Below are 25,553 nucleotides of genomic sequence, written 5' to 3' on the forward strand. Positions count from 1 at the left end.
GCCTTGCGTCCCTAACACAGATTCTTGACTCAGATGACAAAAACGGCCAATACACATCTTTATTGTTCATTAGCCTATACTGGAGAAAATAATACATTCTGTTAGATTGAAGAATATGCATGGACCACTACTTTGGAGAAAACGTTCATGTTATATTAGAGAATATGCATATTTAGGAGGGGTGGATAGTCTGTAGCCTATGTTTTTCATATTTTCAGTTTTGCCAAAATTGCACCGCAATTTATGTTTAATAACCCCAAATTATAAAGACCAAGCAGTTGCATGTCTCAACAAACCACTATTTCCGAGTATCCAACCGCCATAAGGATACGAGCAAAACAAAGTGGTTTCTCTGTGCCGTAGAGAAAAGTTTTATTTTATATTTAATACCTTTATTATTTCCATTGTTAGTTTCTTGTGTCAAATGTATTTGCCTATTGTTTGAGATAGTGGTAGGCCTACATTAACGCAAATAAGCCTACCAATCATTATTAGATTCAAACAAACATGTCTTAGAATTTGGAAAAATGAAAAATGTCAGTCAAGTTAAATAAATGTAGCTGTCATTACGCATTGAGAATTATCAGAAGGTTTCAGACAGGCCTATCTACCATTGACAGAGCCTACGACGAGAAACATCATTTCCTACCAAAAGTCCTATAAATTACAATCCCATTTTGAAGGGTGGTGTGTTATGCTGCACTCTACATCTTCTGGTAAGATTAGACATTTTGAGTAAATCGACTGTTATTTAATGTCATATACTACATTTAAAAGGTCCCACAGCCAACAAACTCAGGTTCTCTTTACAGACATTGTAACTTTTAAAACGCAAACGTAGCCTATCCTTTCGCTGATGGTTGCTAAATGTTGTATTTCAAAACATTAGACTATAAGTGATGTACCTTAGCCTAGTTGATTACATCAGAATATTGTTTAACCAAAATACGCCCAACAAGCCTAATCTTTACCTTATCAAGAACCGAAAATACTCACACGTATCTAAATAGTATCACTGGCCCGGCGAATTGTTCAACATCGCCAACGTTATGTGGTTTAGATTAAATACTTTTCCGTTTTGTAAAATATGAAGATTATGGCCTCTTCCACCTTCAAACTGTTGAGCATGTTTTACGTCCCCTTTAAGGATACTTGCCTCTGACAACCCAAGCCAATGAGAGTATCCGCTGGACTTTGCAATCAAGAAACAAACACCAGTGGTGGTTTAAAGGGATGAGCCACTCGCCCCCACCCGTAGCACACTCTCGTGTCGGTCTCGTTATTGTATCACGTGTCGGCGGATCTAGGGTCTCAATAATGAACTGGACACTTGAGTATTGCGCATGCGTAACATGTGCTTGGAGATGAGGTGTCAGTCTTGGAGTAGTCGACTTTTAAAAAGCTTCGGCAACCCGTGATATGACGACTTCGCTGGTTCTGCATCCACGCTGGGCGGACACCTTAATGTACGTATATGAAAAAAGCCCGAATGAAAATAATCAGAATAAAAACCAATCAATGGAGGGACTAGGCGGGAATTGTTCTGCTACTCACTGCAGGGAACTGATCTCGCACTCAGCGTTGGGACGACACTCCGGCAGCCTAAACCACCAGGGTTCTGTGTACTCGGACATACCCTCCCAGGACACAGGGCGACATTGCTCCGCTACCCAGACTTCCTCTAGCACCACCCTGGGTTATGGCTACCCGTTCGGAAGCCCTTATTACGGTTGTCGATTGTCACACTCGCACAACGTTAACTTGCAGCAGAAGCCATGCTCTTACCACCCTGCCGAGAAGTATACAGAACCAAGCGCGGCACTGCCCACGGAAGAGCTGTCAGGCAGGGCAAAGGAGTTCGCCTTTTACCCGAGTTTTGCCAGTTCATACCAGACTGTCCCAGGTTACTTGGACGTGTCTGTGGTTCCCGGTATCAGTGCGCACCCGGAACCGAGACATGATACTTTGATTCCCATGGATGGATATCAGCACTGGGCTCTATCTAATGGCTGGGACGGACAGGTGTACTGTTCTAAAGAGCAAACACACTCAACACATCTCTGGAAATCTCCATTCCCAGGTATGAAAACCTTTTCACTTTTATTAAAATGCATGGTTCATGTAACGTTTTATAATACCAGTGGTTTTTACGTTTCACACTTGTTAGTGTTACCTGCACTGCACTAAGACGAACAGGACCAAAAGTGTGTGTGTGTGTGTGCGCGCGCGCAGTGTTTCCCCTATTTTCATTTAGCAGTGGTAGCCCACCGTTGCTAAATTGTTGCCACCCCTGCATTTTTCAATAGCCGGATATTGGACTAGAAACAATGCAAAAAAACAATACCTTTGAATTTATAGTCGCTACAATGAGGTTTATGGATTGGAGCAGGGCACTGTTGCCCTCCCAGATAAAATAACAGATATTTGCTCATTGCAGTAAATATAGTCATAACAGGGAGTGGTGCCTTGAAGCTCGCGATTTTTACGCCTTGCGTTTATTCTCAATTTGCTATTGCGAGCACAGTTGTTTTCAGTTTTTTTCGTGAATATTTCAAATTCAATGCCAAATCAATGGTAATCAAGGGCGACTCCATATAGGATCGGTGAGGTGTGTGTGAGAGAGAGAAAGAGAGAGGGATAAATCAATTATTCATAGACTATGAATGCGTTGAGTCAATTCATAGAAATATGCATTTTCAGTTTTGTTTCCATTTTATAAGTAGCCTTAGAAACCTTTCATGTATAAATTGTCTAGTTCAACCGAATTGATCCGTTAGTTATGTGGTGACACTCCGTTATATAAACAGCAGGGAGACAAGTAGGCCGATTGCCACTATTGAATAGCACATTCAATTTCTGAATACTACCTTGTTGACGAATAGCTCAGATTGATTGGCTTATCATTCACAATCTAGTAAAAAGTTGACACATATGACATTTGGAGCTTGTATTACCACTTGTCGTAGGCCAATACAGTGAATAGCCTATTGTAATATCATGTAGTATTGGGGCTATATGCCCATAACACAGAATAGACTTACTGTGTTTGAACAGTCAAACATTTTCATATAGACTGTACAGTTTTATTTTGTATTGTCCTTGGTTCGACTGACCAATTAACCATTCATAATGTTGTTCATGACCTCGTTAAAATACTCCTTTATATCATCTCTGCTGTCGATGCGCTCTTAAATGAAACCCTCTGAAATAAAACTCAGTAGAATGAATAAATAGGCTATAATAGGACTGTTAACAAACCAAACTAATGAGCACAACCCATCCGTATGATCAAATGAATAGGATGTGATGTCTTCTATTACATCAATTGAAGCTGCATTCAAGTTTAAAATCAGGGGCCATTAATATAGATAGGATTAGCTGCCCAGCCTATTCCCAACCTATTACAAGTGACATTATAAACTGGGTGGTTCGAGCCCTGAATTCTGATTGGCTGACCGCCATGGTACTGTATATCAGACGTGTACCATGTGTATGACAAAACATTTATTTGTACTGCTCTAATTACATTGGTAACCAGTTTACAATAGCAAAAAGGCACCTCGGGTGTTTGTGGTATATTGCTAATATACCAAATCTAAGGGCTGTATCCAGGCTCTACGRGTTCTGTCATGCATAAGAACAGCCCTTGGCCTTGGTATATATCACATATACCACACCCGAGGTGCCTTCAGATTATTAAGGCTTAATATTCGCAGTGTTTTCCTGTCAGTATGCCAATTTCATTTTTATGCATAGGTTACATATCTATGTTTGTACTAAATGGTCATCATGGTGTGCCTAGCCAGCAGGTCGCCGTGATACAAGTCAGTATTAGAKATACATCCATGTCTGAGGACTTCAGGAGATGGGCTTGGCAAGGCCGAAGTCATTTAAACATTTAGATAATACGCTATATATACAAAAGTATGTGGACACCCCTTAAAATTAGTGGATTCAGCTATTTCAGCCACACCTGTTGCTGACAGGGGTATAAAATCGAGCACACAGCCATGCAATATCCATAGACAAACATTGGCAGTAGAATGGCCCGTACTGAAGAGCTCAGTGACTTTCAACGTGGCACCATCATAGGATGCCATCTTTCCAAAAACTCAATTTGTCACATTTCTGCACTGCTAGAGCTGCCGTGGTCAACTGTAAGTGCTTTTATTGTGAAGTGGAAACGTCTAGGAGCAACAACGGCTCAGCTGCGAAGTGGTAGGTCACACAAGCTCACAGAATGGGACCACTGAGTGCTGAAGCGCGTAGCACAGAAAAAACATTCTGTTCTCAGTTGCAACACTAACTACAGAGTTCCAAACTGCCTCTAGAAGCAACGTCAGGACAATAGCTGTTCATCGGGAGCTTCATAAAATTGGTTTCCATGGCCGAGCAGCTGCACACAAGCCTAAGGTCACCATACGCAATGCCAAGCATCGGCTGGAGTGGTGGAAAGCTCGTCACCATTGGACTCTGGAGCAGTGGAAACGCGTTCTCTGGTGTGATGAACCACGCTTCACCATCTGGCAGTCCGACGGATMAATCTAGGTTTGGCGGATGCCAGGAGAAAGCTACCTGCCTCAATGTATAGTGCCAACTGTAAAGTTTGGTGGAGGAGGAATAATGGTCTGGTGCGGTTTGTCATGGTTCGGGCTAGTTCCCCTTAGTTCCAGTGAATGGAAATATTGCTACAGCATGCAATGACATTCTAGATGATTCTGTGCTTCCAACTTTGTGGCAACAGTTTGGGGAAGGCCCTTTCCTGTTTCAACATGACAATGCCCCCGTGCACAAAGTGAGATCCATACAAAAATGGTTTGTCGAGATTGGTGTGGAAGAACTTGACTGGCCTGCACAGAGCCCTGGCCTCAACCCTATGAACACATTTGAGATGAATTTGAATGCCAACTGCGATCCAGGTCCACATACTTTGGTCATGAAGTGTATATTTTGATATAACTATACCATAATGACTGCAATCTAACCGTAGCCTACCTCAAATATTTAGGCCCATCTTAATAAAGTAGCCTATAGCCTAGCCCTGCCCAGCCCAATCTACGGGGACCATGAACTTCACAAAATGATTTTAAATGCAATGCATCAGAATCCAGTGCAGGGTGCTTTCACATTGTTCTGCCTGTAATAAAATCAAGTAAAAAACTATATTTCCAATAGTTTCTTCTCATTTTCAAATGTAGGCTAACAGTTGTTGTTTTCTCYGCCTTCCTTTCAGTGTGTTATGCCCTTCTTTTCTCAGATGTCGTGCCTTTGCAACCAGAGGTCAGCAGCTACAGACGAGGCCGCAAAAAGCGAGTTCCTTACACCAAGATCCAGCTGAAGGAACTAGAGAAAGAGTACGCAGCCAGCAAGTTCATCACCAAAGACAAGAGACGTCGAATATCTGCCACTTCAAATCTCTCCGAACGCCAGGTCACCATCTGGTTCCAGAACCGGCGGGTGAAGGAGAAAAAATGTGTCTGTAAATCTAAATCAAGCTCTCACATGCATGCCACTTGATTCAGTCCAATCTCACTGGCATGACAACTCAAATACTTTTTATCACAGAAACGCTCGATATTTATATCGACAGAATTCTCACCTATGATGCAMTGCGAAACACAAACTTAATCTCACCTCCCTATTTGGACATAAACTGGGGGAAAATACAGAAGATTGAATGAAAACTGGTTGGAACGAACGATCACATCCTTACAGGAGCATCGAAAGCAATACCAGCATTGTTGGTATAGCCTCAGACCTAAATTACAAACTTTTGTGCCTGATAAAGTAAACTGAGGTCTTTGGGGATTTCATACAGTTATCTTGTTCAGACATTTTCAGGTATTGGACGCATCAAGACTGAAAACTCACTTTTCAATGATATTGTATATGGCCATTTTAGTTTGATCCCACGGGATTGAGCAAGGTTACTATTGTCTATTGTACAGTGCCATGCATATTTAATTAAAAGTTGTCTCGTGTGACGGGTTGTAAATTGCTACAGACTATTTTATGGTTCTCATATTTTGATCATTTTTGTCAGTGAAGGATATGTCTCTGTAATGCAACTGGAATGATTGTAATCAGTATAAGAATATTAAAAAGTATTGCATATTCATGCAGAATCTTTTGCCATTTGGTTTGTATAGTGAGTTAGGTCTTATAGCATTCGGGCTGTGCATTCCGATTGTACGACGTTTTATTCCTTTTATTTGGTGCAGTATTTGAACTGTGTGGTGCTCGATCGAAATGTACTCAATGGAAACATGTTTCATAAATAAATAAATATACCGATCAAACAAGATCAAATGGATCTGTTTTCTATAGAATCTGTTTTCTATTTTATCGACATGACCCTCTATCTGAACCCGTCTCCCACTTATCAGGTTTTATCGCTTAATGTCTACTCTGGGTTGTGGTGCCAGGAAAATGACCTCTCACTCAACGTCAACAAAACTAAGGAGATGATCGTGGACTTCAGGAAACAGCAGAGGGAGCACCCCCCCTATCCACATCGATGGGACCGCAGTGGAGAAGGTGGAAAGCTTTAAGTTCCTTGGCGTACACATCACTGACAAACTGAAATGGTCCACCAACACAGACAGCGTGGTGAAGAAGGCGCAACAGCGCCTCTTTAACCTCAGGTGGCTAAAGAAATATGGCTTAACCCCTAAAACCCTCACAAACTTTTACAGATGCATAATTGAGAGAATCCTGTTGGGCTCTATCGCCGCTTGGTACGTCAATTGTATCGCCCACAACCGCAAAGCTCTCCAGAAGGTGGTGCGGTCTGCCCAACTCATTACCGGGGGCAAACTTCCCGACCTCCTGGACACCTACAGCACCCGATGCCATAAGAAGGCCAAAAAGATCATCAAGGACATCAACCACCCGAGCCACTGCCTGTTCACCCCGCTATCATCCAAAAGGCGGGGTCAGTACAGGTGCATCAAAGCTGGGACCGAAAAACAGCTTCTATCTCAAAGCCATCGGGCCGCTAAACAGCCATCACTAGCACATCAGGGGCGGCTGCCTGTAGACATAGATTAGGAATCACTGGCCACTTTTAGAAATGGATCACTAGCCACTTTAATAATGTTCCGTATCTAGCGTTACTCATCTCATATGTATAAACCGCACTCCACAATATTCTACGGTWTCTTAGTCGCTTTTAAATTGTGTTTACATATTGCATCACCCATTTCATATGTATATACTGTATTGTATTCTGGACTACACCACTGACTGTTAAACAGCCATCTCCAGCACGTCAGAGGCTGCTGCCTATAGACATAGATTAGGAATCACTGGCCACTGTCTCCGTATCTTGCATTACTCTGGGGCGGCAGGTAGCCTAGTGGTTAGAGCGTTGGACTAGTAACTGAAAGGTTGCAACATCAAATCCTCGAGCTGACAAGGTAAAAATCTGTCGTTCTGTCCCTGAACAAGGCAAGGCACTGTTCATAGGCCGTATCTTAGTCACTTTCGTTGTTTGTAGATATTGCATCGCCCATCTCATATGTATATTCTGTACACTATGCTATACTATTCAACCAGTGTGTGTCAGTTGGTGAAGACATCAGACAAAGATAGATATAATCAAAATGTATGTATCTTAGTCCAATACTGTATATATATTCTTAATCCATTCCTTACTTAGATGTACGTGTATTTTGGGTATATGTTGTGAAACTGTTAGATATCACTTGTTAGATATTACTGCACTGTCGGAGCTAGAAGCACAAGCATTTCGCTACACCCGGAATAACATCTGCTAAAATGACCAATACATTTTGATTCGATTTGATTTCGATTTGATTCTATTCTATCTTTGTCTGAGGTCTTCACCAACTGACACACACTGATTGAATCAACGTGGTTTCTATGTAATTTCAATGAAATTACGTGGAACCAACGTGAAATTGACGTTGAATTGCGCATTGACAATTAGTTGGTGCATGAGAGATAAGACTGTATGCGCAAATGTTGTGCAAATCAGAAAAGCATTTGAAGTTTTGTTGAGATACCAAATTATGGACCACAATCCAAAAAAAGGAAATAATAACCTATGTTGATATTCTAGTAATGTTCTTATTTGGTAAATAAAACACAGTCCAACCTCAAATGTTCAAGTGGAATCTTTAATAAAAGTGCCGAAAGTTGGCCACAGCCTAATTTGATAACATTATCTCTTTGAATTTGCATGCAACCAGCTTCACTGACGTTAAGCATGGCTACTCCTGGACTAAATGGTTAAGAACCCCTCAACTGAAAAAGGATCCATGACTATGGTTTAGATTCCAGAATGATTACGTAATCCAGACTTTGTCCTCATCTTATCATTTTAATTCTGCTTTCAAGACCAAAAAGTCGATCTACTTGAGGACCAGCTGATACAAATGAACCTCCTTACTATCTCAATTCGATATTGGAAGATTGTCATGCCAAATAAATCACTTTCAAAACTGGGTTTAGTCGGTCTATAGGTTAAGTGAAAATATCTCAGTGAAAACTAAAACTACATATTCTGAATATGATTCTGTCAAAATGGAATGATAGGCTAGGTATTTTGTCGAAAGAAGAATTGTCTGTGTAGATTATTAACAAAACGTTTAGTCAGTAGCCTAAAAAAAATCTGTTATGTCGCTTGGCTGTTTCAGTTTTTAGTCTCCACAGCAACGTGATTAATTAATTAATTCATATGGCATTAACTAATTTGAGATTATCATATGACTCTTATAGCCTACATTTGTAATATTATAATATATTATCTAAAGCCTATATATACCTATGTAGACTACATTTTATTTTATTTAAATTCGACAAATGGAAATGTCACACAGTTTTGAAACAATCGGTGAATAAATGGATAATATTTTTGAGGAAATTGTCCTTTTACGCACGCGTTTAGTTGTGCGTAAAAAAAGTAACCCTCGTGTAGCATGTATTCCTTGAATACGGTGCATTTTACCCTAAAACATGTTAGGCTATAATTTCTTCATCAACATTCAAAAATGATTTTACAGGTTCAAAATAATCCATATTTCAACTCTATTATCTTGCATCTGTGTCTCAAATGCACTTTTTTTGCGGAAAACGTTTAGTGAACATGCGAGCCCACCATTTCAAAATGAAGGTGTAAACGGATACGGAGCTAATAGTTGCGTGCGAAGACTGCATGAAGCATCTCCTATCTGAATTGACAGATCCTAATGGTTTAATTTTTAAATCTCAACTAAATACTCTATAGGCCTACGTGATAGTGCTTTTGGCATATTGGTAAGATTGCTTGTGGATGACGTGTGATTAGAGCACATAAAATAATATGTCGTTCTGCCCCTGAACAAGGCAGTTAACCCACTGTTCCTAGGCCGTCACTGAAAATAAGAATTTGTTCTTAACTGACTTGCCTAGTTAAATAAAGGTAAAATAAAATAAATAAATAAGAGGCTATACGAATCTTTAAATATGATATCTAAGGTATCCTGAGTGTTTCTTAATAATCGAGCAAAATTCGTTTGGTTGACTTGGTAGGCCATGTGCTCAAATAGTAGCCCAATTTGCGCCATAGTCGTGTTGATTATTAATGTAGCCCATACTCACTAAAACGCAAAAATCCGTCCTAATTTTAACCATAGGCCTTGGTTGCTAGTATATTTTGTTGAATAAACTTTTAGCAGAAGTTTTTGGGCTTGTATCGTACCCTGGAATGCAACTGCGGAGCTCCTCGTCTTTTGTGTCTGTACGTCACTTCTTGGCTACCCTTGACCATGACTATGCAGTCACTTTGACCTTGACATAACAACAGCTCGTGCATAGCAAACAAGGGAAGGTTGTGCTTTCTTTCTCTGGTGGGATGGATGGTGGGCACCGGCCTCGCGGTTTGTTTGCAAGGCAATAGAATGTTTGTTCTAGTCTAGACAGGTTATCGCTAGCATTCCATAAAATAATTTACTGTCAATGCTTATTTGATATCATCCCCAAAGTATAGCCATTTTAATCCGTTTCTGTCGTTCATTTATATTTATTATTCTTAGTATGTTTCCTTATTTTCTGCCTGACGGTTTTACAGAATAATCTCGCCCCGGTCTCCAGACCTTAAATGATACAGCACACTTACACAGTCATCATAGGGAGTGTGTGGTATTTTGAGCATGTATAACAGTCATCATAGGGAGTGTGTGGTATTTTGAGCATGTATAACAGTCATCATAAGGAATTGTGGTTGGTATTTGAGCATGTATAAATCATCTCATAGGGAGTGTGTGGTATTTTTGAGCATGTATAAGTCATCATAGGGAGTGTGTGGTATTTTGAGCATGTATAACAGTCATCATAGGGAGTGTGTGGTATTTTGAGCATGTATAACAGTCTCATCATAGGGAGTGTGTGGTATTTTGAGCATGTATACAAGTCATCATAGGGAGTGTGTGGTATTTTGAGCATTTATAACAGTCATCATAGGGATGTGTGGTATTTTGAGCATGTATAACAGTCGTCATAGGAGTGTGGTGGGTATTTTTGAGCATGTATAACAGGTAGACAGACCATTGACTTCTTGCAAGTCCATCAGGTTTGACACTGACAAGTTTGAGCTGTAGCGTTCTTTTCAAATCGAGATTTAAGGTGTGCTCCTTGCGATGAGCTGTGCATCTGCCTTAAAGGAAAACAGACGTGGCCATGAACTCATTTTGAAGGTATGTAGGTTGTTTTTATACCTTGAGTTCACATAGATGTACAGAACTGTATGGCTATATCAAGAGTGTATACCTGCCCCGTTTCAGATTTAGGACTTCAATAATAGGAAAGAGAATAGCGGCATGAGATTTGTCCTAATAAGATTTAACGTTATTTATTTATGTGTGCTTCACACCTATGGTCGTATTTTTGCATGTGGGTTGTGCAGTAGCCCAAGGTTATGAACTATCACTCATTTTGCTTACACAATTTCATGAAGTAGCCTAGATAGCACTGGTAGAAAACAACCTTAAAGCTTCTGTAATAGGAGTAGCATGTTTTAGTGAAGACAGGCAGCTTCGAAACAAATTGGTTTGTTATTTTGTTTCATTTTAAATAGCAAGAAAAAACTATTTTATTGGAATATATTGCGAGAATTGTACAGTCATAGGCCTATGGAGGCGTTTAGAGCACACTTTTGATAGACTGTACATATTGGAATAGCACGGCCTAATTCTTGCTTGGTTTCGATGACTGCTCTTACAAGACCAAATATCTGAAAATCTACAAATTCATTTCTAGAARGGAAATAATTTGAAACAGTTGTTGAACAAATGGCAAACATTTTAAATAAATAGTGAGCCTTTTGCGCACGTGTTTATTTGTGTGTAAGTAGCATTCACTTATCCAATTAAATATAATACAATGTGGATTATATTTTCAGTTTAGCTTTTTAATGTTTAGGCCCATGCATTACGTTTCTCGAGCTGTGGGCCAATCTGTATTCCTTAGACCATCTGTAGTTCCAATTTCACATTTCGGTATATCGAAAAATTTGAAATGGCTTTTGACAAATATCACTTTGTTATGTCTCGGTAAACCACGTAGTTGAGCTGCTTGTTTACAATTAAAATCACTGGGCCTCTAGACCGTAATACTGTATTATTTTGTCTCACTTGTAGCCTGCCTACATTTGAACAGTGTTCCTAAACTAAAAAGTTCACAATGTAGCTCGTTTTTGGATAACATCTTAAAATATTAGGCTATATTTCTTTGTTGAATATCTTGTCACATTCTGTCTTCGGTTTTATGTTTTATAATTTACATAATTTACTTTTTGTCCACTCGTGAGTCAATATCTTAAATTAGAACCGTGGGGACCGATCTAGGGAAAGAGCTCAGAGAGAGGAGGCTTTCATGGTCAGTCGACCAGAGTTTAGGCCGGAGTATGAGTGAGTGAATATAATCTGTCCTGAGTGGGCATGCTGAACTGAGAAGGAGGATGACAGCCTCTGGTGGTGGATGGATGGAAATTTCAGGAAGTAGTGGATGGATTAACCCTTTGCAGTACATAGGTGAGCAGAATTGGAAGAACAACATTGTCACGTTTTAGTTGTTTTTATCAAAAGATTTGTCTTAATGATCTGAGATTTTATTACGTATTGCCTTACTCTAATCCAAACAACCACCTCAACCACCCACGCAGAAATGTTTCGTTTTTATCAATTGTAGTTGAAAGTAGTAGTCTAATTAATATTTTTTTGAATTTAGGTTTTTATAGCATGTGCCATGTTGCATGATTTAAAGCTAGTTTGTCAGCCAGAAGAACTGCCTTTATCCTGAACAGCTGAACTGTGTTCGAGTTGACATTGCATCAGCAAAAAGCTGCAGCCGTTCCTTTCAGATGACGCATTCACACGCAGGGAAATTACATATTGTAACATATTATGGCAGATGTTTATTTTAAGCWAAAATTCTTGACGCGAAATATGATTAACAGTTTTTATTGTTATAACTAATTCTGGATGAGTAATTTGGTAGGTAATCGGAAGTCTTTATGACACACACAATCATACACACACATACACACACACACCACAGACAGACAGATTTATGAGATTTGCATCACAGTGCCAAAACCGCATGTGTGTCCATAATATGCGGTTGTGCCTTACKAAACAAATCACACGGACTGTTGCAAAATAGGTCATATAGCCTACAAATAGAAAACATAATTCCAAACGTATTTGAAGCCATCCCAGGTGATGTCTTTAGGCTATGTATTTGTTGTATATATTTGGGGTTTAGGGTAAACAAAATGTAGCCTACCAAATAATGTAGGCCTATCGATTGGAGTAAGGATGCTATTGACTCAGTATGAATATTTTCTTAATCAATGCCCATTATATTATGTGCCCATGAAGTATATTATGTGCCCATGTAGTATATTATGTGCCCATGAAGTATATTATGTGCCCATGTAGTAGCCTAAGTTTCATATTACGAATTGCAGATGTCTTGTAAAGTAAACCTTATAAGCCTAGTTAAATTGAGGCTTGTTTACTTTATCCAACTGGTTAAACCCTCTTCTTGTTGTTTACTTTAGCTGTCTTTATACGATAATACATTATACGGGGTAAATTGGTACTAAGGTTGTGCATTTGATTTTGACTGAAGTAAAAACACGTTCTGTTTTTATTGAGACTAATCAAATCAAACGTGGATTACATTTAAAAATAGCCTTGTAATCTGTGTCAAACTCAGATTAAAATTGTACAAAATGATATCGATGCCATGTTGATGAAGTTGCTGAAATAATGAAGAAACAATCAAGTGCTAACATGTGCTCTGATGAAGGCGCCCCGACACGCGTCAGCATGAAACATTWTTGAAGGGGATTAAGTTGCAGTCCTTAGTTTCTTTTACATTCCAGTGCCCAATTGTGTTTCTTAGATTGCCAATTTAATATTGCTATTGGTGTTGCCTGTACGAAACCTATAGGCTGTAGACTGAATAATTATATAATTTCATTCTGAAACATTTCTAAAACGTTCATATATTAGGCTATATATTAGGCTACTCAACGATTAGATAACTCAAGTGCTATACTTTTTATATGCTACCATCTAAGAATGAGCTATAGTGGCCTAATGTAAACACGTCTGACAAATATTTGGCTTCATGATGATTTTTGGGGGGACAAAAGAGTCTCATGAGTTTCAAAACGGTGCTGTAACTTTGACAACATGTTGTAACGAACTCAAAGGAAGGAAACGCTCTTTGTTGACGCTATTGTCCCTGTCTGGACATGGCGAGAGATTCCAAGACAGTTGTGTCAATGAGCCAGCAGACATCAATGCACTAGACAGTGACCTTGAACTGCCGAAGCGCCAATTGGTAGGCCCATTGCGTTCTAAGGTTAAAAAAAAACGTAAAGAATGAACTTGAGTCAGAGAAACGCGGAAGTTTCCCCACCTTTTTACAACTAAACTGTATGTTAAAATGTGATTCCTGAGTCTTGTGTTCAATATAAATATAAGTGATCTTGCTGTTTTTTCTTCTTCCTTTCGAGGCGTCAGGTTTTGTAGTTATTCTTTTTTTTCAATGGTTGTCATTATGCGGCCTTATCTTCTTTTTCACCAAGGTAACTTCCGTGTTTGCCAAACTGACTGTTCTTTAACCTCATAACTTGTGATAAGCACTGTGTGCGCTGATAAATGGATAGGCTACATTAGCACAAACATCAAATATGTATTGGCCTGTGTGTTAGTGATCGTAGAGATCATAAACTGTTGATATGAGATTCCCCTTGCTACTTTGGTCATTACCATCCTAGCACCCTAACCGTTGCAATGACTGAAGCGGTGAATGACTGGAGGTCGATGACTAATGGTGTCTTTTTCTGATAATAATTATAATATGCCTACAACATTTTGTGAACTTTTGCAGCATATAGGCCTACTCCGCGTAAGTAATTGCGGCAGGTTGCCTTYWGGTTAGAGCTTTGGGCCAGTAACCGTAAAGTTGCTGGATCGAATCTCCGAGCTGACAAGGTGAAAATCTGTCGTTCTACCCCTGAACAAGGCAGTTAACCCACTGTTCCCCAGTAGGCCGTCATTGTAAATAAGAATTTGTTCTTAACTGACTTGCTTAGTTAAAAAAAAGATGTAACTTTTTTTTTAACTAATCCGAACGCTATTGATTTGAAAATCCACGGCAAATGACCCATACACAAAAGTCGTTTTGAACGATCCACTAACTACATCAGTTATTTGAGGCAGAACAAAACAGGTTATAAGTACAAGACCACAAACAGTCCTTGGAAATCCATGTCATGTGTTTCATTAGTTTGTATTTGCAGTCATTTGTTTATGGAAAGGGTCCTATTTTGGGTAGTTTTTTACGCACGACATTTTTTTAAATACTCGGGGTTTACCCCSCCTAATCTTTACCCCCCAAAAAACATACTAGCCTGGGAATCAGATATTGTTTCTTTTTTCTTCAATTGTCTTTTATCATTGGTAAAAAGGGGACACATTGATTGACAGCTGAGACAGGCTATGCGTGCTCTTTGAACATCTATTGCATATGCAGTTTAAGACCCGTGGCACTTTTTTTAACTCACATGTCCCAAATATTAAAGATTGCACTTATTGTAGCTATATTTTTAACTCCTTCTGACCTCAGAAGCCTTCCTTCCGTAGCTCTAATGCAAAGCTTTCGTTATCCCATTTAAATGTTCCATACAGAAAAACTATCTTTATTTTGGGACTAATGTGATATCTTCTTTCTCACAGAAGTATGCAAATGCACATGCAAATGCACTGCCGACTTCCAAAGCTGACGTTAGTTATAAATGTGGCATTGTATATTAGGCCTAGCCTCTTTCCAGCCTTCTTGGCGAATATCAATCCTTACAGATACAATAATAKTTTTTTTGTCGCATAGCAGAAGCTGCTGCAGAAGCCAATGCTTCCATGAAAAGTGATATGTATGGGCAGGTTTATTACACATTGATAAAATAGCGACTCCTCTCTTTAAGATGTGGAGTATGCACACATAGGCCCACTATTGCACTGTAACAAGAATGGCAATCCATTAGCAATTTCTTAATATGCAATGTTTTGTTTACAGCTTACGTAATTGCTATCATTTGGCAAATAGGCAAATTATTAGAAAGCGGTGAAGGTTGTCAGGAATTTCGAGAATAGCAACATTAGGCCTACACGAGTAATGTTAAAATGAGAAGTGGGTAGTGGGTAGTGGGTAGGCCTATGTCTAAGCCAAAAATTAAGTCTTTGTTCAATTCCATTTCCTACATGTTGTTGTGTTTAGAGGCAATGGAACACTTTCCTAATTGCACCAGCCAGTCTCCTCATGGATATGCGCACGGCTCAATGCATGCCTATTTTGCCATTTCTTTCGATTAAATATGATCATTACTCAGGGAGCCCTTGTTTCACAGTATCATACAGATGTTTAGTTACCTTACTCAACTTGTTTGCGACGGGGGCGCTCAATTGCAAATCAATTAATAAAAACGCTCTGTGATGAATTTCGACTGATGAAGCGCTTTTAAGCTGCTTTGACCACCTTGTTAAACCCACATAAAAAATAATAGTTTATAACAAGCTACCCAATGTATGGCTACGAACGTTTAATAGGATAAATGTTGAACTTGTTCCTTGGAAATGCTCTTAAAATAACCTTATTGCAGATCATCTTTTTTACAGAGTCAAAGGTTTCAACTTACTGACTCCGTTACTGTAAATACCAGAGAAATGAGGCTGTGAGTATCAGTCGTTCCCTAAAATAGACCCGTAAAGTGGAGCATCACAGCTTTATGTGACATTCAATTCGTCTGTAATTTGCTCTAAAATAAAGAGTGAGGCATGCACACCCAACAATGGTAGATATTTGGTGGGGGGAAAACAATATAACACTTACAGGCCTTTGTGCAGCTGCCTTGTAACCGTTAAATGACATATTAAAAAGAAAAGGCAGGCTCTGGGAAAACTTTACTAAGATCAATATGGCCTGTAGCCTAATATTAATGGATTGGGTCATCACTTGAAAATAAAAGAGTAGAGTATTTTGAAGCAATAAGGAGAAATCAAACAAGCAATAAAGAGAAAACAAACCCAGATTTTCTTTTGCATAAAATGTATTTTAAAAAGCATATAAAACCCATAGTACAGAAGTTAATCTTTTGTTTGGTCAGACATGGACATAGTGGGTGGCACCTTCTGTAACACAAGTTGGCGAGGACATGTGACCCTATTCCGACCAATCAGGCGTGCCGCTCGGTTTCACTATGTTAAATGTCAGATCGCTATAAACTAGAAGCTCTTGGTCGGGCCCGCCGAAATGGGCGAGCATAATCTTCTTAATCCTGGGTCCGGGTTTGTGGGACCTTTGGTAAACATCCACACTGGAGACACATTTTACCTCCCCAATTTCAGAGCGTCTGGGGGACAACTGGCGGGTCTACCCTCTCTCTCCTACCCAAGAAGGGACAATGTATGCTCGCTCCCTTGGACCCCTTCGGAGCCGTGCAATGGATATCCTCAACCCTACTTTAGCAGTCCCATGCCCATTAATCCCTCTTTCAACCGTGCATGTGAAATCACCAGACAAGATGAAAGCAAATGTTTTTACAGCAACGGTGGCGGCAACAGGGAACCCTGCGCTGAAAGCGCAATCCTCAAACGTGAAGAGAGGGCAAGAGGAGACTCCTCTTCTTCCATAACGACGGAGCATGGACAGCACAACGGGATGGGCAACAATGGTCCATTTTCCAAGTACGACTATGGCGCCGAGCAGTTGACCCAAGATCCGCCATCCTGTCAATCCCTAGAATCTGACTCCAGTTCATCGCTGCTCAATGAAGGGAGCAAATCTTCTGCAGGCATCGCTCAGGCGTTGACATCCCCTGGCAATCACGCACTAAGCACAGAAGCGGGTGGAGGTGAGAAATTGGACATTAACAATGGAATGTTATGTGCTTGTTTTTGTCATTGGAATCTTATTTCTTGATTTGTTGATAGTCCTATTGCTCGTCTTTATAAATTCTTAGGATGCTGAATTGACACGAMGCTTGCATGTTGGGGTGAGCGCCGCTAGGGGAAGCATTCAAGGAAGGGTACATATTTTCGTTTACACTCAGCCTTTTACACACCAGTAAACCCTTACAGCACCATAAAAATTCGATATTGTTTGTGGTAAAAATTAGAATGTCTTGTGGTAAAAATGAGAATTGACACACAATATTTTGAACAATTTCAACCTATAGGAGATCAGGATAAAGTCAGAAAAAACATAGACTCAAGGTTTTTGATAGTTTGTTGCAAATTAAATCAGACACCGAAAAAATGCATGCTGTTATTCACAAGAACTCTAGCTTGCATGCCTTTGGCTATTCGATATGCTTGCATGCTTGAGAGTGAGACTATCGTTATTGACGACCTTAACTGCCACTGTAAACCTGACACAGACTCATGTGAATTACAGCGTATCTATCCACAATCAAATTACAAGATGTCATACGTCCCACTGTCTCACCACACATTCTTTGGTGAAATTCAAAATTGTAAATMCCATTTACATAATAAACAGTAGTAGTATAATATAATTTGTTTGAGTGTCCATATTCTACTCCGAATGTTAACTCATTGTTTTAAATTAGTCTGTTTTAAGACTGGGCCAGGAACTGCTCACACTGATGACAAAAGCTTTCAAAATACGTTTGATAACCAGCTCTATAGAATCAACTGATGCAGTGCAGGACTTTTACCTTAGCTTGGCGATGTATGCCAAACTATAGGCTATAGAGCCTATACGTTCATCCATGCTCACCCATCCACTTCTTCTACCCTCTCCAGGCGCCCCGTGGTATCCAATGCACACCCGAACTCGAAAGAAACGTAAACCCTACTCCAAACTCCAGCTGGCTGAGCTGGAAGGCGATTTCATGCTCAATGAGTTCATCACCAGACAGCGGCGGAGGGAACTCTCTGACCGCCTAAACCTCAGCGACCAACAGGTTAAAATATGGTTCCAGAACCGGCGTATGAAGAAGAAGAGATTGATGCTTAGGGAGCAGGCCCTGTCCTTCTTCTAAAAGGGAGAGAGAGGTGAAAGAGAGATTGTGAAGCGGAATATAGGCAGGCAGTATTTTAAATTAAACGTACTGTATTTTGGTGTTATCAAATTCGATCGCATAGCATGCACAGTATGAAGTCTGATGTCCTTAAGAAGGAGGACGCATCTGGTTTATCACTACATACTTCGAAAAACATATTTCCAAATATATGTTTATCTGACCTTGAGTCGCATAAAACGTTACTAAAGTAGTGACAGTGCAAGGGGGTAAAGTATTCCCTAGCCTGTATTCCGTGTTCTTTGATAGGCCTATAGAAACATCTAATTAGTAAACGCCCTGGAATGAAAGGCACAGTAATTTGGGAAAATATAATTTGTGATTTGTAACTTTTTTGATACATATATATTTGACTGTGTAGTTTCCCATAACTTTACCAATACAATAACTACACACTTGTGGCTCACTCGCTATGGCGGAACGTCCTAGATCAACCAAGGTCACAATCATTGAAAAAATGTTTTGGGACTAATCAAAGTTTAAACATTTATTTGATTTAAGATATGAACAAGTAGCCTATAGTTGTGAAGAATATGAAGCTAACAGAAAGCTACGGATGTCATGCTATTGGCTTCAAGTCAATTGTAAGTATCAATTAATAGCTCAGTTCAATTCACGAATGCATAGCAGCCTGTATTTATAAACCATTTACGTCCATCACCTGAGTTTAGTGGAATTATGATTGAACTGACCACGATTCTGTTTCATAAGTTAGAATTTATAGGGCTGCTATAGCCTATACGTCTATGTAGGCGACGGTGCATTATGGCTATGGCGCATAACAGTTTACATCTAATCTACATTCCACCAGTAGTCTATTTAATAAGTCATGACATTATATTTTTCCAAAATCGACCCCAGAACCTATAACAATCATTACATTGCAGAATCCTAAAACAATTACAATGGTAATGCAAGGCTGAATTTGAGCTATGGTCTAAATAAGCATAGGCCTATTATTTGATAGCCTATTATCTTGATTGTATAGTGGACAATAAGACATTTTTGGGGCATGCAATTAAAATCCTTAGTTACGTATTTTCAATCAGTCACCGGCTCTAGGGGACGTGCATGGGCACGGTCAAGGACAACAACAATGCCCTACACCCTACTGCTGTTTTATAAATTGCGTTTCGATATTGTTTGTCAATCACAACACTTTGATTTGCCAAAATCGGTTATCTGGTATTACATTTCTCGTCCCACTTAAACACACAAACACAAACACACACACACACACACATTTGTTGAGTTGCAGTCTTTAAAGGCTGGGGGGACTGCGATAAGCTATTTGAGGGTATTTTGGGACGGGTGGGCAAGTGTCCATGCTGCTATTTCTGTGCGGAATGATCCGCTGATTCTCTCGACGCTTGAGCGCAAAGTAATAGCCTATGTACGGTCATGACTATTTATCGACTGCGATCTGTTTACTGCAATAATAATTGGCGGCTTGTGTAGACTAATATCTTTTTCCGTAAACACTCGGACACATCCCTATTAGATCCCTCTTTAAAACGTGTATTTCCTGTGTAAATAACTGAGTAGTTGTCATGGAGTAGGTGAAAATGGTCTGGTTTAAGGCCGTCCCTTACTTAGCCCCACAAGGGTATGAATGAGAGCAGTGAAAATGGGTCCTAACTGCAAACGGCTCTTCTTTCGATATTTAATACCAAAAAGACTAATACATGTTTTGAGAAGTACATGTAATGTAGGCTTGTATAGGATATCCACTGTAAGATGTGAATTAGGTCGAGAAATTGCGCAAAAAGGATTTATTGTCGCGCAATTTGGGCCTATCCGTTCCATCACCAAATACTGAAATTCACTTACCTTCTATGCATTGATGATTATTGCTTGTTGTCTACTACATATTTTCTATTATCCTTATAGTAATTATCATATTGAAAGCTATAATTAGGCTATATTTTAATGTTTTAAAAAGTAGTCAGTAGCTGTATTATTGTCGAAGTGACAGTGTTTGCAAAGAATTTGGAATAAGTTCTACCCTATAGGAATTTCGTTCATGAAAATACAGTATAAATGTCCTGAATTGTTTATGCTGCTCTCTCTCTCTCTCTCTCTCTCTCTCTCTCTCTCTCTCTCTCTCTCTCTCTCTCTCTCTCTCTCTCTCTCTCTCTCTCTGCTCTCTGCTCTCTCTGCTCTCTCTCTTCTCTCTCTCTCTCTCTCCCTCTCTCTGCTCTCTCTCTCTCTCTCTCTCTCTCTCTCTCTCTCTACTCTCTCTCTCTTCTCTCTCTCTCTCCTCTCTCTCTCTCTCTCTCTCTCCTCTCTCTCTCTCATCTCTCTCTCTCTCCATCTCTCTCTCTCTCTCTCTCTCTCTCTCTCTCTCTCCTCTTCTCTCTCTCTCTGCTCTCTCTCTCTCTCTCTCTCTCCTCTCTCTCTCTCTCTCTCTCTCTCTCTCTCTCTCTCTCTCTCTCTCTTCTCTCTCTCTCTCTCTCTCTCTCTCTCTCTCCTCTCTCCTCGCTCTCTCATCTCAGTATTATTCAATATGTTACCCGTTTGTTGTCTCCACGTAATCAACTCACTTGCGAGTAGGCATATGCTATATTGTAAAAATTAGAATGTAGATAACTGCATTTTAGAATGTCCAATGTGATAGATTTTCGTTTTGTCTGTGTTGTTATGTAACATCATATCCAGTGTATAGAATACATTGGCGATTGTGTGCCCTGCCCTATACCAATATGAATTACATGAATGTTTCAATGTATGTGTAAGGTGTATTATGTCTATTAAAATATGTTAACTTTTATATTATTATCATATTGTTAAGGTAATTATCCAGATTTTTCTGAGTTACAGTTCATATAAGGAAATCAGTCAATTGAAATAAATGAATTGCGCCCTAATCTATTGATTTCACATGAATGGGAAACAGATATGCATCTATTGGTCACAGATACCTTTAAAAAAAATGGGCCTCGCAATGGGTCTCAGGATCTCGTCACGGTATTTCTGTTAATTCAAATTGCCATAGATAAAATGCAATTTTGCTCGTTGTCTGTAGCTTATGCCTGTCCATACCGTAATTCACAAGGTTGACGTCACCAAATACTGAAATTCACTTACCTTCTATGCATTGATGATTACTGCTTGTTGTCTGCTACATATTCTCTATTATCCTTATAGTCATTATCATATTGAAAGCTATAAGTAGGCTATATTTTAATGTTATAAAAAGTGGTAAATATGACACCATACACGTGGTCTGCGGTTGTGAGGCCAGTTGGACATACTGCTCTAAAATGACATGGTAAAGAAATGAATGTTAAATTATCTGGCAACAGCTCTGGTGGACATTCCTGCAGTCAGCATGCCAATTGCAGCTCCCTCAAAACTTGAGACATCTGTGGCATTGTTTTGTGTGACAGAACTGCACATTTTTAGAGTGGCCTTTTATTGTCCACAGCACACGGTGCACCTGTGTAATGATTATGCTGTTTAATCAGCTTCTTGATATGCCACACCTGTCAGGTGGGTGGATTATCTTGACAAAGGATAAAATGCTCACTAACTGGGATGTAAACAAATTTGTGCACAACATTTGAGAGAAATAATATTTTGTGCTTATGGATGTCTGGGATCTTTTATTTCATCTTATGCAACACGGGACAAGCACTTTACAAGTTGCGTTTATATTTTTGTTGTGTAATTGGAGTAATGATTAACATCAATATTGCTACACGTGGAGGGATTATAGACGTTTTTGTGTGCATGTAGGCTAAACATAAAGCACATGTAGAGTACACGCCATTCTGTGCATCCTAACAACCAACATAATATTGCAAACGCATTCACCTTACCCCAGGCGCACTAACAGAAGTAGCCTGACGCCTTTGATTCTCAGCCACTAATATCAAGCAAATCATTTTATAAGGTATAGTGAGTGGTACGAGGGCTGATAGCAATGAATCCAGTTATGTTTCCTTTTTAAACAAGCTGGCCGTAGCAAGCTATGCTTTTACAAGGCTGCGAAGAGGATGCAATAAAATAATATATTTGCTGTGTAACACTTTTCCCGCCGCTTGCACATCCGCATAACAGTATGGTTCAATATAGGCTGATTAGCGGAAATTGCAACATGATTATATTTTTTTAGGAACGCATGTCTTTGTTTTGCTTTGCTCTTGAAATTTGTCATCTATCTTCAACCATACACTTTGCTAAATAGATTTTGTTTTATGAGAGGAACTTTAAGTTGTGAAAACATTAGTTTCTCAGCGCAGGTTTAGAACCGTTGGATCGGGCCTTGTTACAGCACCAGAGACCAAAAACATCAATAGCAACTACCACTTTGTGTTCAGAATAAAAAGCTTATTCCATCATATTCATGCTTTTACATAACTGGATTTCTCGCACTGAACTTGAGTTAACTTAAAGCTTTATTTAGAGAAATGCTTTCAGATTCCCACATTCAACACGTAGGCCTGCCTCTGATCACACATAGGCTACCTCTACTCAACTTGACATTGGGTTTAGCGAAAACATAGTATAGTGTTCATTTCAACCACTTTTAACTTTAGTAAATACAATTAATCTTAGATCAACTCATCGAGTATGCTAAAGGCCATCCATTGGCTCTCTAGCCTAAATTCCTTTTACAAATAATTTAAGCATTGTCCAAATGTCTTGTCTTGACCATATATCTGCGTTAAAAAACATGTATTTAAAAGCCTTTTTGTGATTTAGCAAATTATTTGGATTTTAGCCTATCGTAATCGGTTCTTAAATCTAACCTAGATTATGTATGTCTGCGAGAAAGAAACGAGAAGTGAATTAGGCTGCACTTAAAGGTAAAATTCACTAGTTTTGGCCATGCATGTTTAGGGAGGGGGACAAGAGTCACAAATGGTTGGCATTACTCTTTGTACAGAGCTATGTGTCTGCACTGATTATACTCCTGTTCTTGCCGTCAAACAACAAGTCGTGTGGAATTTAGATTTAGTCTCAGGGTTACATTTTATCAAGTAGGCTAGTCACAATGTCTTATTCTAATTATTAATGTAGTAAAATTATATCTTCCCATATGCACGGAGACGCTGAATGCTTTTCACCTAAACCTTTTCGTCAAATGTGTCTGTATAGACTTAACCTCCCTTTGCATCTGGTACGTCCAAGTGGAGCTGCTGAATGTATCATGTATATTGAAAATACAGATGCAAGTGTATGACATATATCATATTGGATAACCAACAGCTAGTTTTGACTTTGAGACGGTCTGCGGGCTCTTTTATGGCGGCTTGTCTGTGAAGCTCAAAGGTCAGAGCTGTCTACGTTGACGCAGACCTTGAATGTGGGACCAAGGCCTCCCTCTGCCGAGAGAGACCGGCTGGGAGATTCTGTTTGTGAGTCTCTGCGCTCCATAGCGTTGTGTCACATCCAAAAGGACCAAAATCGAAATTTGGCCTCAAGAACGTTGTGTGCATTTTAGTTTTAGAGTTGAGTGTACTGTTTTGAACTATAATAATATATATTTACAAAAGATAGGATAGAAAAGGCCAAGAGTCTCAAAAAACGTCGTGCATAATCATCCACCCAAAATGACACACAGAGAGAGAGAGAGAGAGAGAGAGAGAGAGAGAGAGAGAGAGAGAGAGAGAGAGAGAGAGAGAGAAAATAAGGGCATGTAATTTCCTTCTTAATGTTAGATATGCATACATAGGATAGCCTTCTTCCGGTATTAATTATGCTACGAATGAGAACTTAATAAACGTTTTTCATATTTTCGGATGGTTTTACCAGATTTGTATTACATTTTATGTGACCATTTATGACATTGTTTTTCCTTACTTTAGTCTATTGAGAAAATGTATATTTCAAGTAGATTTTTTCTATTTTCCATGTAAATGTCATAATTGATTGATTAGGTGAAGCGTAGACCTAACATAAATATTAAATTGATCTCGGTCCAGGGATAGACAAAGAGAATATTTAGGCTAGTTACAAGAAGTGAATATCACTGTTTTACGCGTGAGGTTTGTGTGTAAAACCAAAATACATACATTTTGCCGTTTTCTGTTATGCCTCTTGAACTATGCAGTAAGCGAAAACAATTATAGGTTTTCCAAAAAGTGTTATTGTGTTCATTCAGCATCTTGATCGAAAAACTACGGGATGTAACATTTGAACGCTTCAGTATTAGCCTATAGTCAGATCACTAGTCTTTAGATGAGTTATTACAGGCCTACATGTCTGAAATTTCAGGATGAAGAAGCAATGGCATACCTTAATGTGAAGAAAGTGTCTTTATTTTTTTTGCTGATACGTTTCCTAACTGATAACGACTTTTTAATAGGCTACTCCCCTCAGTTTTCTTCTTTCGAGTTGATCTATTTACAACTTAATGAAATTATATAATAGCCTATGCCAAGCAGCATATGCAAATACTGTTCGACGGATTGTGTGTAGTCGTTATCCATGCTTAAGCTAATAACAATGCCTTGATAAAATCTAAAATGACATGATATACCTACATTATATACAGTAGGCTATAAGCATGAGTATTACAATGTCAATACCAATAATGTTTTCTATAATCAATAGACAGAAATGTTAGTTTATAATGAAACACAATAGTTTTATCAAACCAAGTCGAGAAAAATAGCCTGCTCTTGGATTTTTTAAGAAACACGAGGACTGATTATAGGTCCATGTGCCTTTATTTACAATAATATACATTTATATCGACTAACCTGTGGGTCTAGATTAATCACTGGAAAATGCTTCTGGATACATTGTATTCTTAAAGAGGAAGTTTCCTTCATTCTTGCCCCTTCTTCCACCATTTGCTTTTCACTTCCAGAGCCAATTGCCAAGTTCAGACACCATTGTTTGTTTGTTTGCGCGTGCGTGTGTGCGTGCGTGCGTGTGCGCGTAAGGGGGAAATAAAGAGAGAGAAGAAAGAGAGGCCTACACAATT

General features: G+C 39.2%; 2 protein-coding genes across 2 annotated transcripts; both read left to right on the plus strand.

The window, feature by feature from the left end:
* The first annotated feature begins 1,274 nt into the window (after positions 1-1,274).
* On the plus strand, positions 1,275-6,631 carry LOC111970170 (homeobox protein Hox-C13a-like). Its single transcript, XM_023996716.2, has 2 exons — positions 1,275-2,080; positions 5,258-6,631. Exons 1-2 carry the CDS (start codon positions 1,420-1,422, stop codon positions 5,515-5,517), a joined length of 921 nt encoding a protein of 306 aa, XP_023852484.1. The 5' UTR covers positions 1,275-1,419; the 3' UTR covers positions 5,518-6,631.
* A 10,154-nt stretch (positions 6,632-16,785) lies between these two features.
* Positions 16,786-20,751, plus strand: LOC111970171 (homeobox protein Hox-C12a-like). Its single transcript, XM_023996717.2, has 2 exons — positions 16,786-17,425; positions 18,339-20,751. The coding sequence occupies exons 1-2, from the start codon at positions 16,825-16,827 to the stop codon at positions 18,575-18,577; spliced, it is 840 nt and encodes a 279-aa protein (XP_023852485.1). The 5' UTR covers positions 16,786-16,824; the 3' UTR covers positions 18,578-20,751.
* The last annotated feature ends 4,802 nt before the right edge of the window (positions 20,752-25,553 follow it).

This window comes from Salvelinus sp. IW2-2015, linkage group LG11, assembly GCF_002910315.2.
Source record: "Salvelinus sp. IW2-2015 linkage group LG11, ASM291031v2, whole genome shotgun sequence".
NCBI lineage: Eukaryota > Metazoa > Chordata > Actinopteri > Salmoniformes > Salmonidae > Salvelinus > Salvelinus sp. IW2-2015.

Coding starts and splice junctions, on each gene's coding strand:
- LOC111970170 (XM_023996716.2), top strand. CDS start 1,420: ATGACGACTTCGCTGGTTCTGCATCCACGCTGGGCGGACACCTTAATG. Junction 2,081..5,257: donor CTGGAAATCTCCATTCCCAG/GTATGAAAACCT, acceptor TTCTTTTCTCAG/ATGTCGTGCCTTTGCAACCA.
- LOC111970171 (XM_023996717.2), top strand. CDS start 16,825: ATGGGCGAGCATAATCTTCTTAATCCTGGGTCCGGGTTTGTGGGACCT. Junction 17,426..18,338: donor AAGCACAGAAGCGGGTGGAG/GTGAGAAATTGG, acceptor TACCCTCTCCAG/GCGCCCCGTGGTATCCAATG.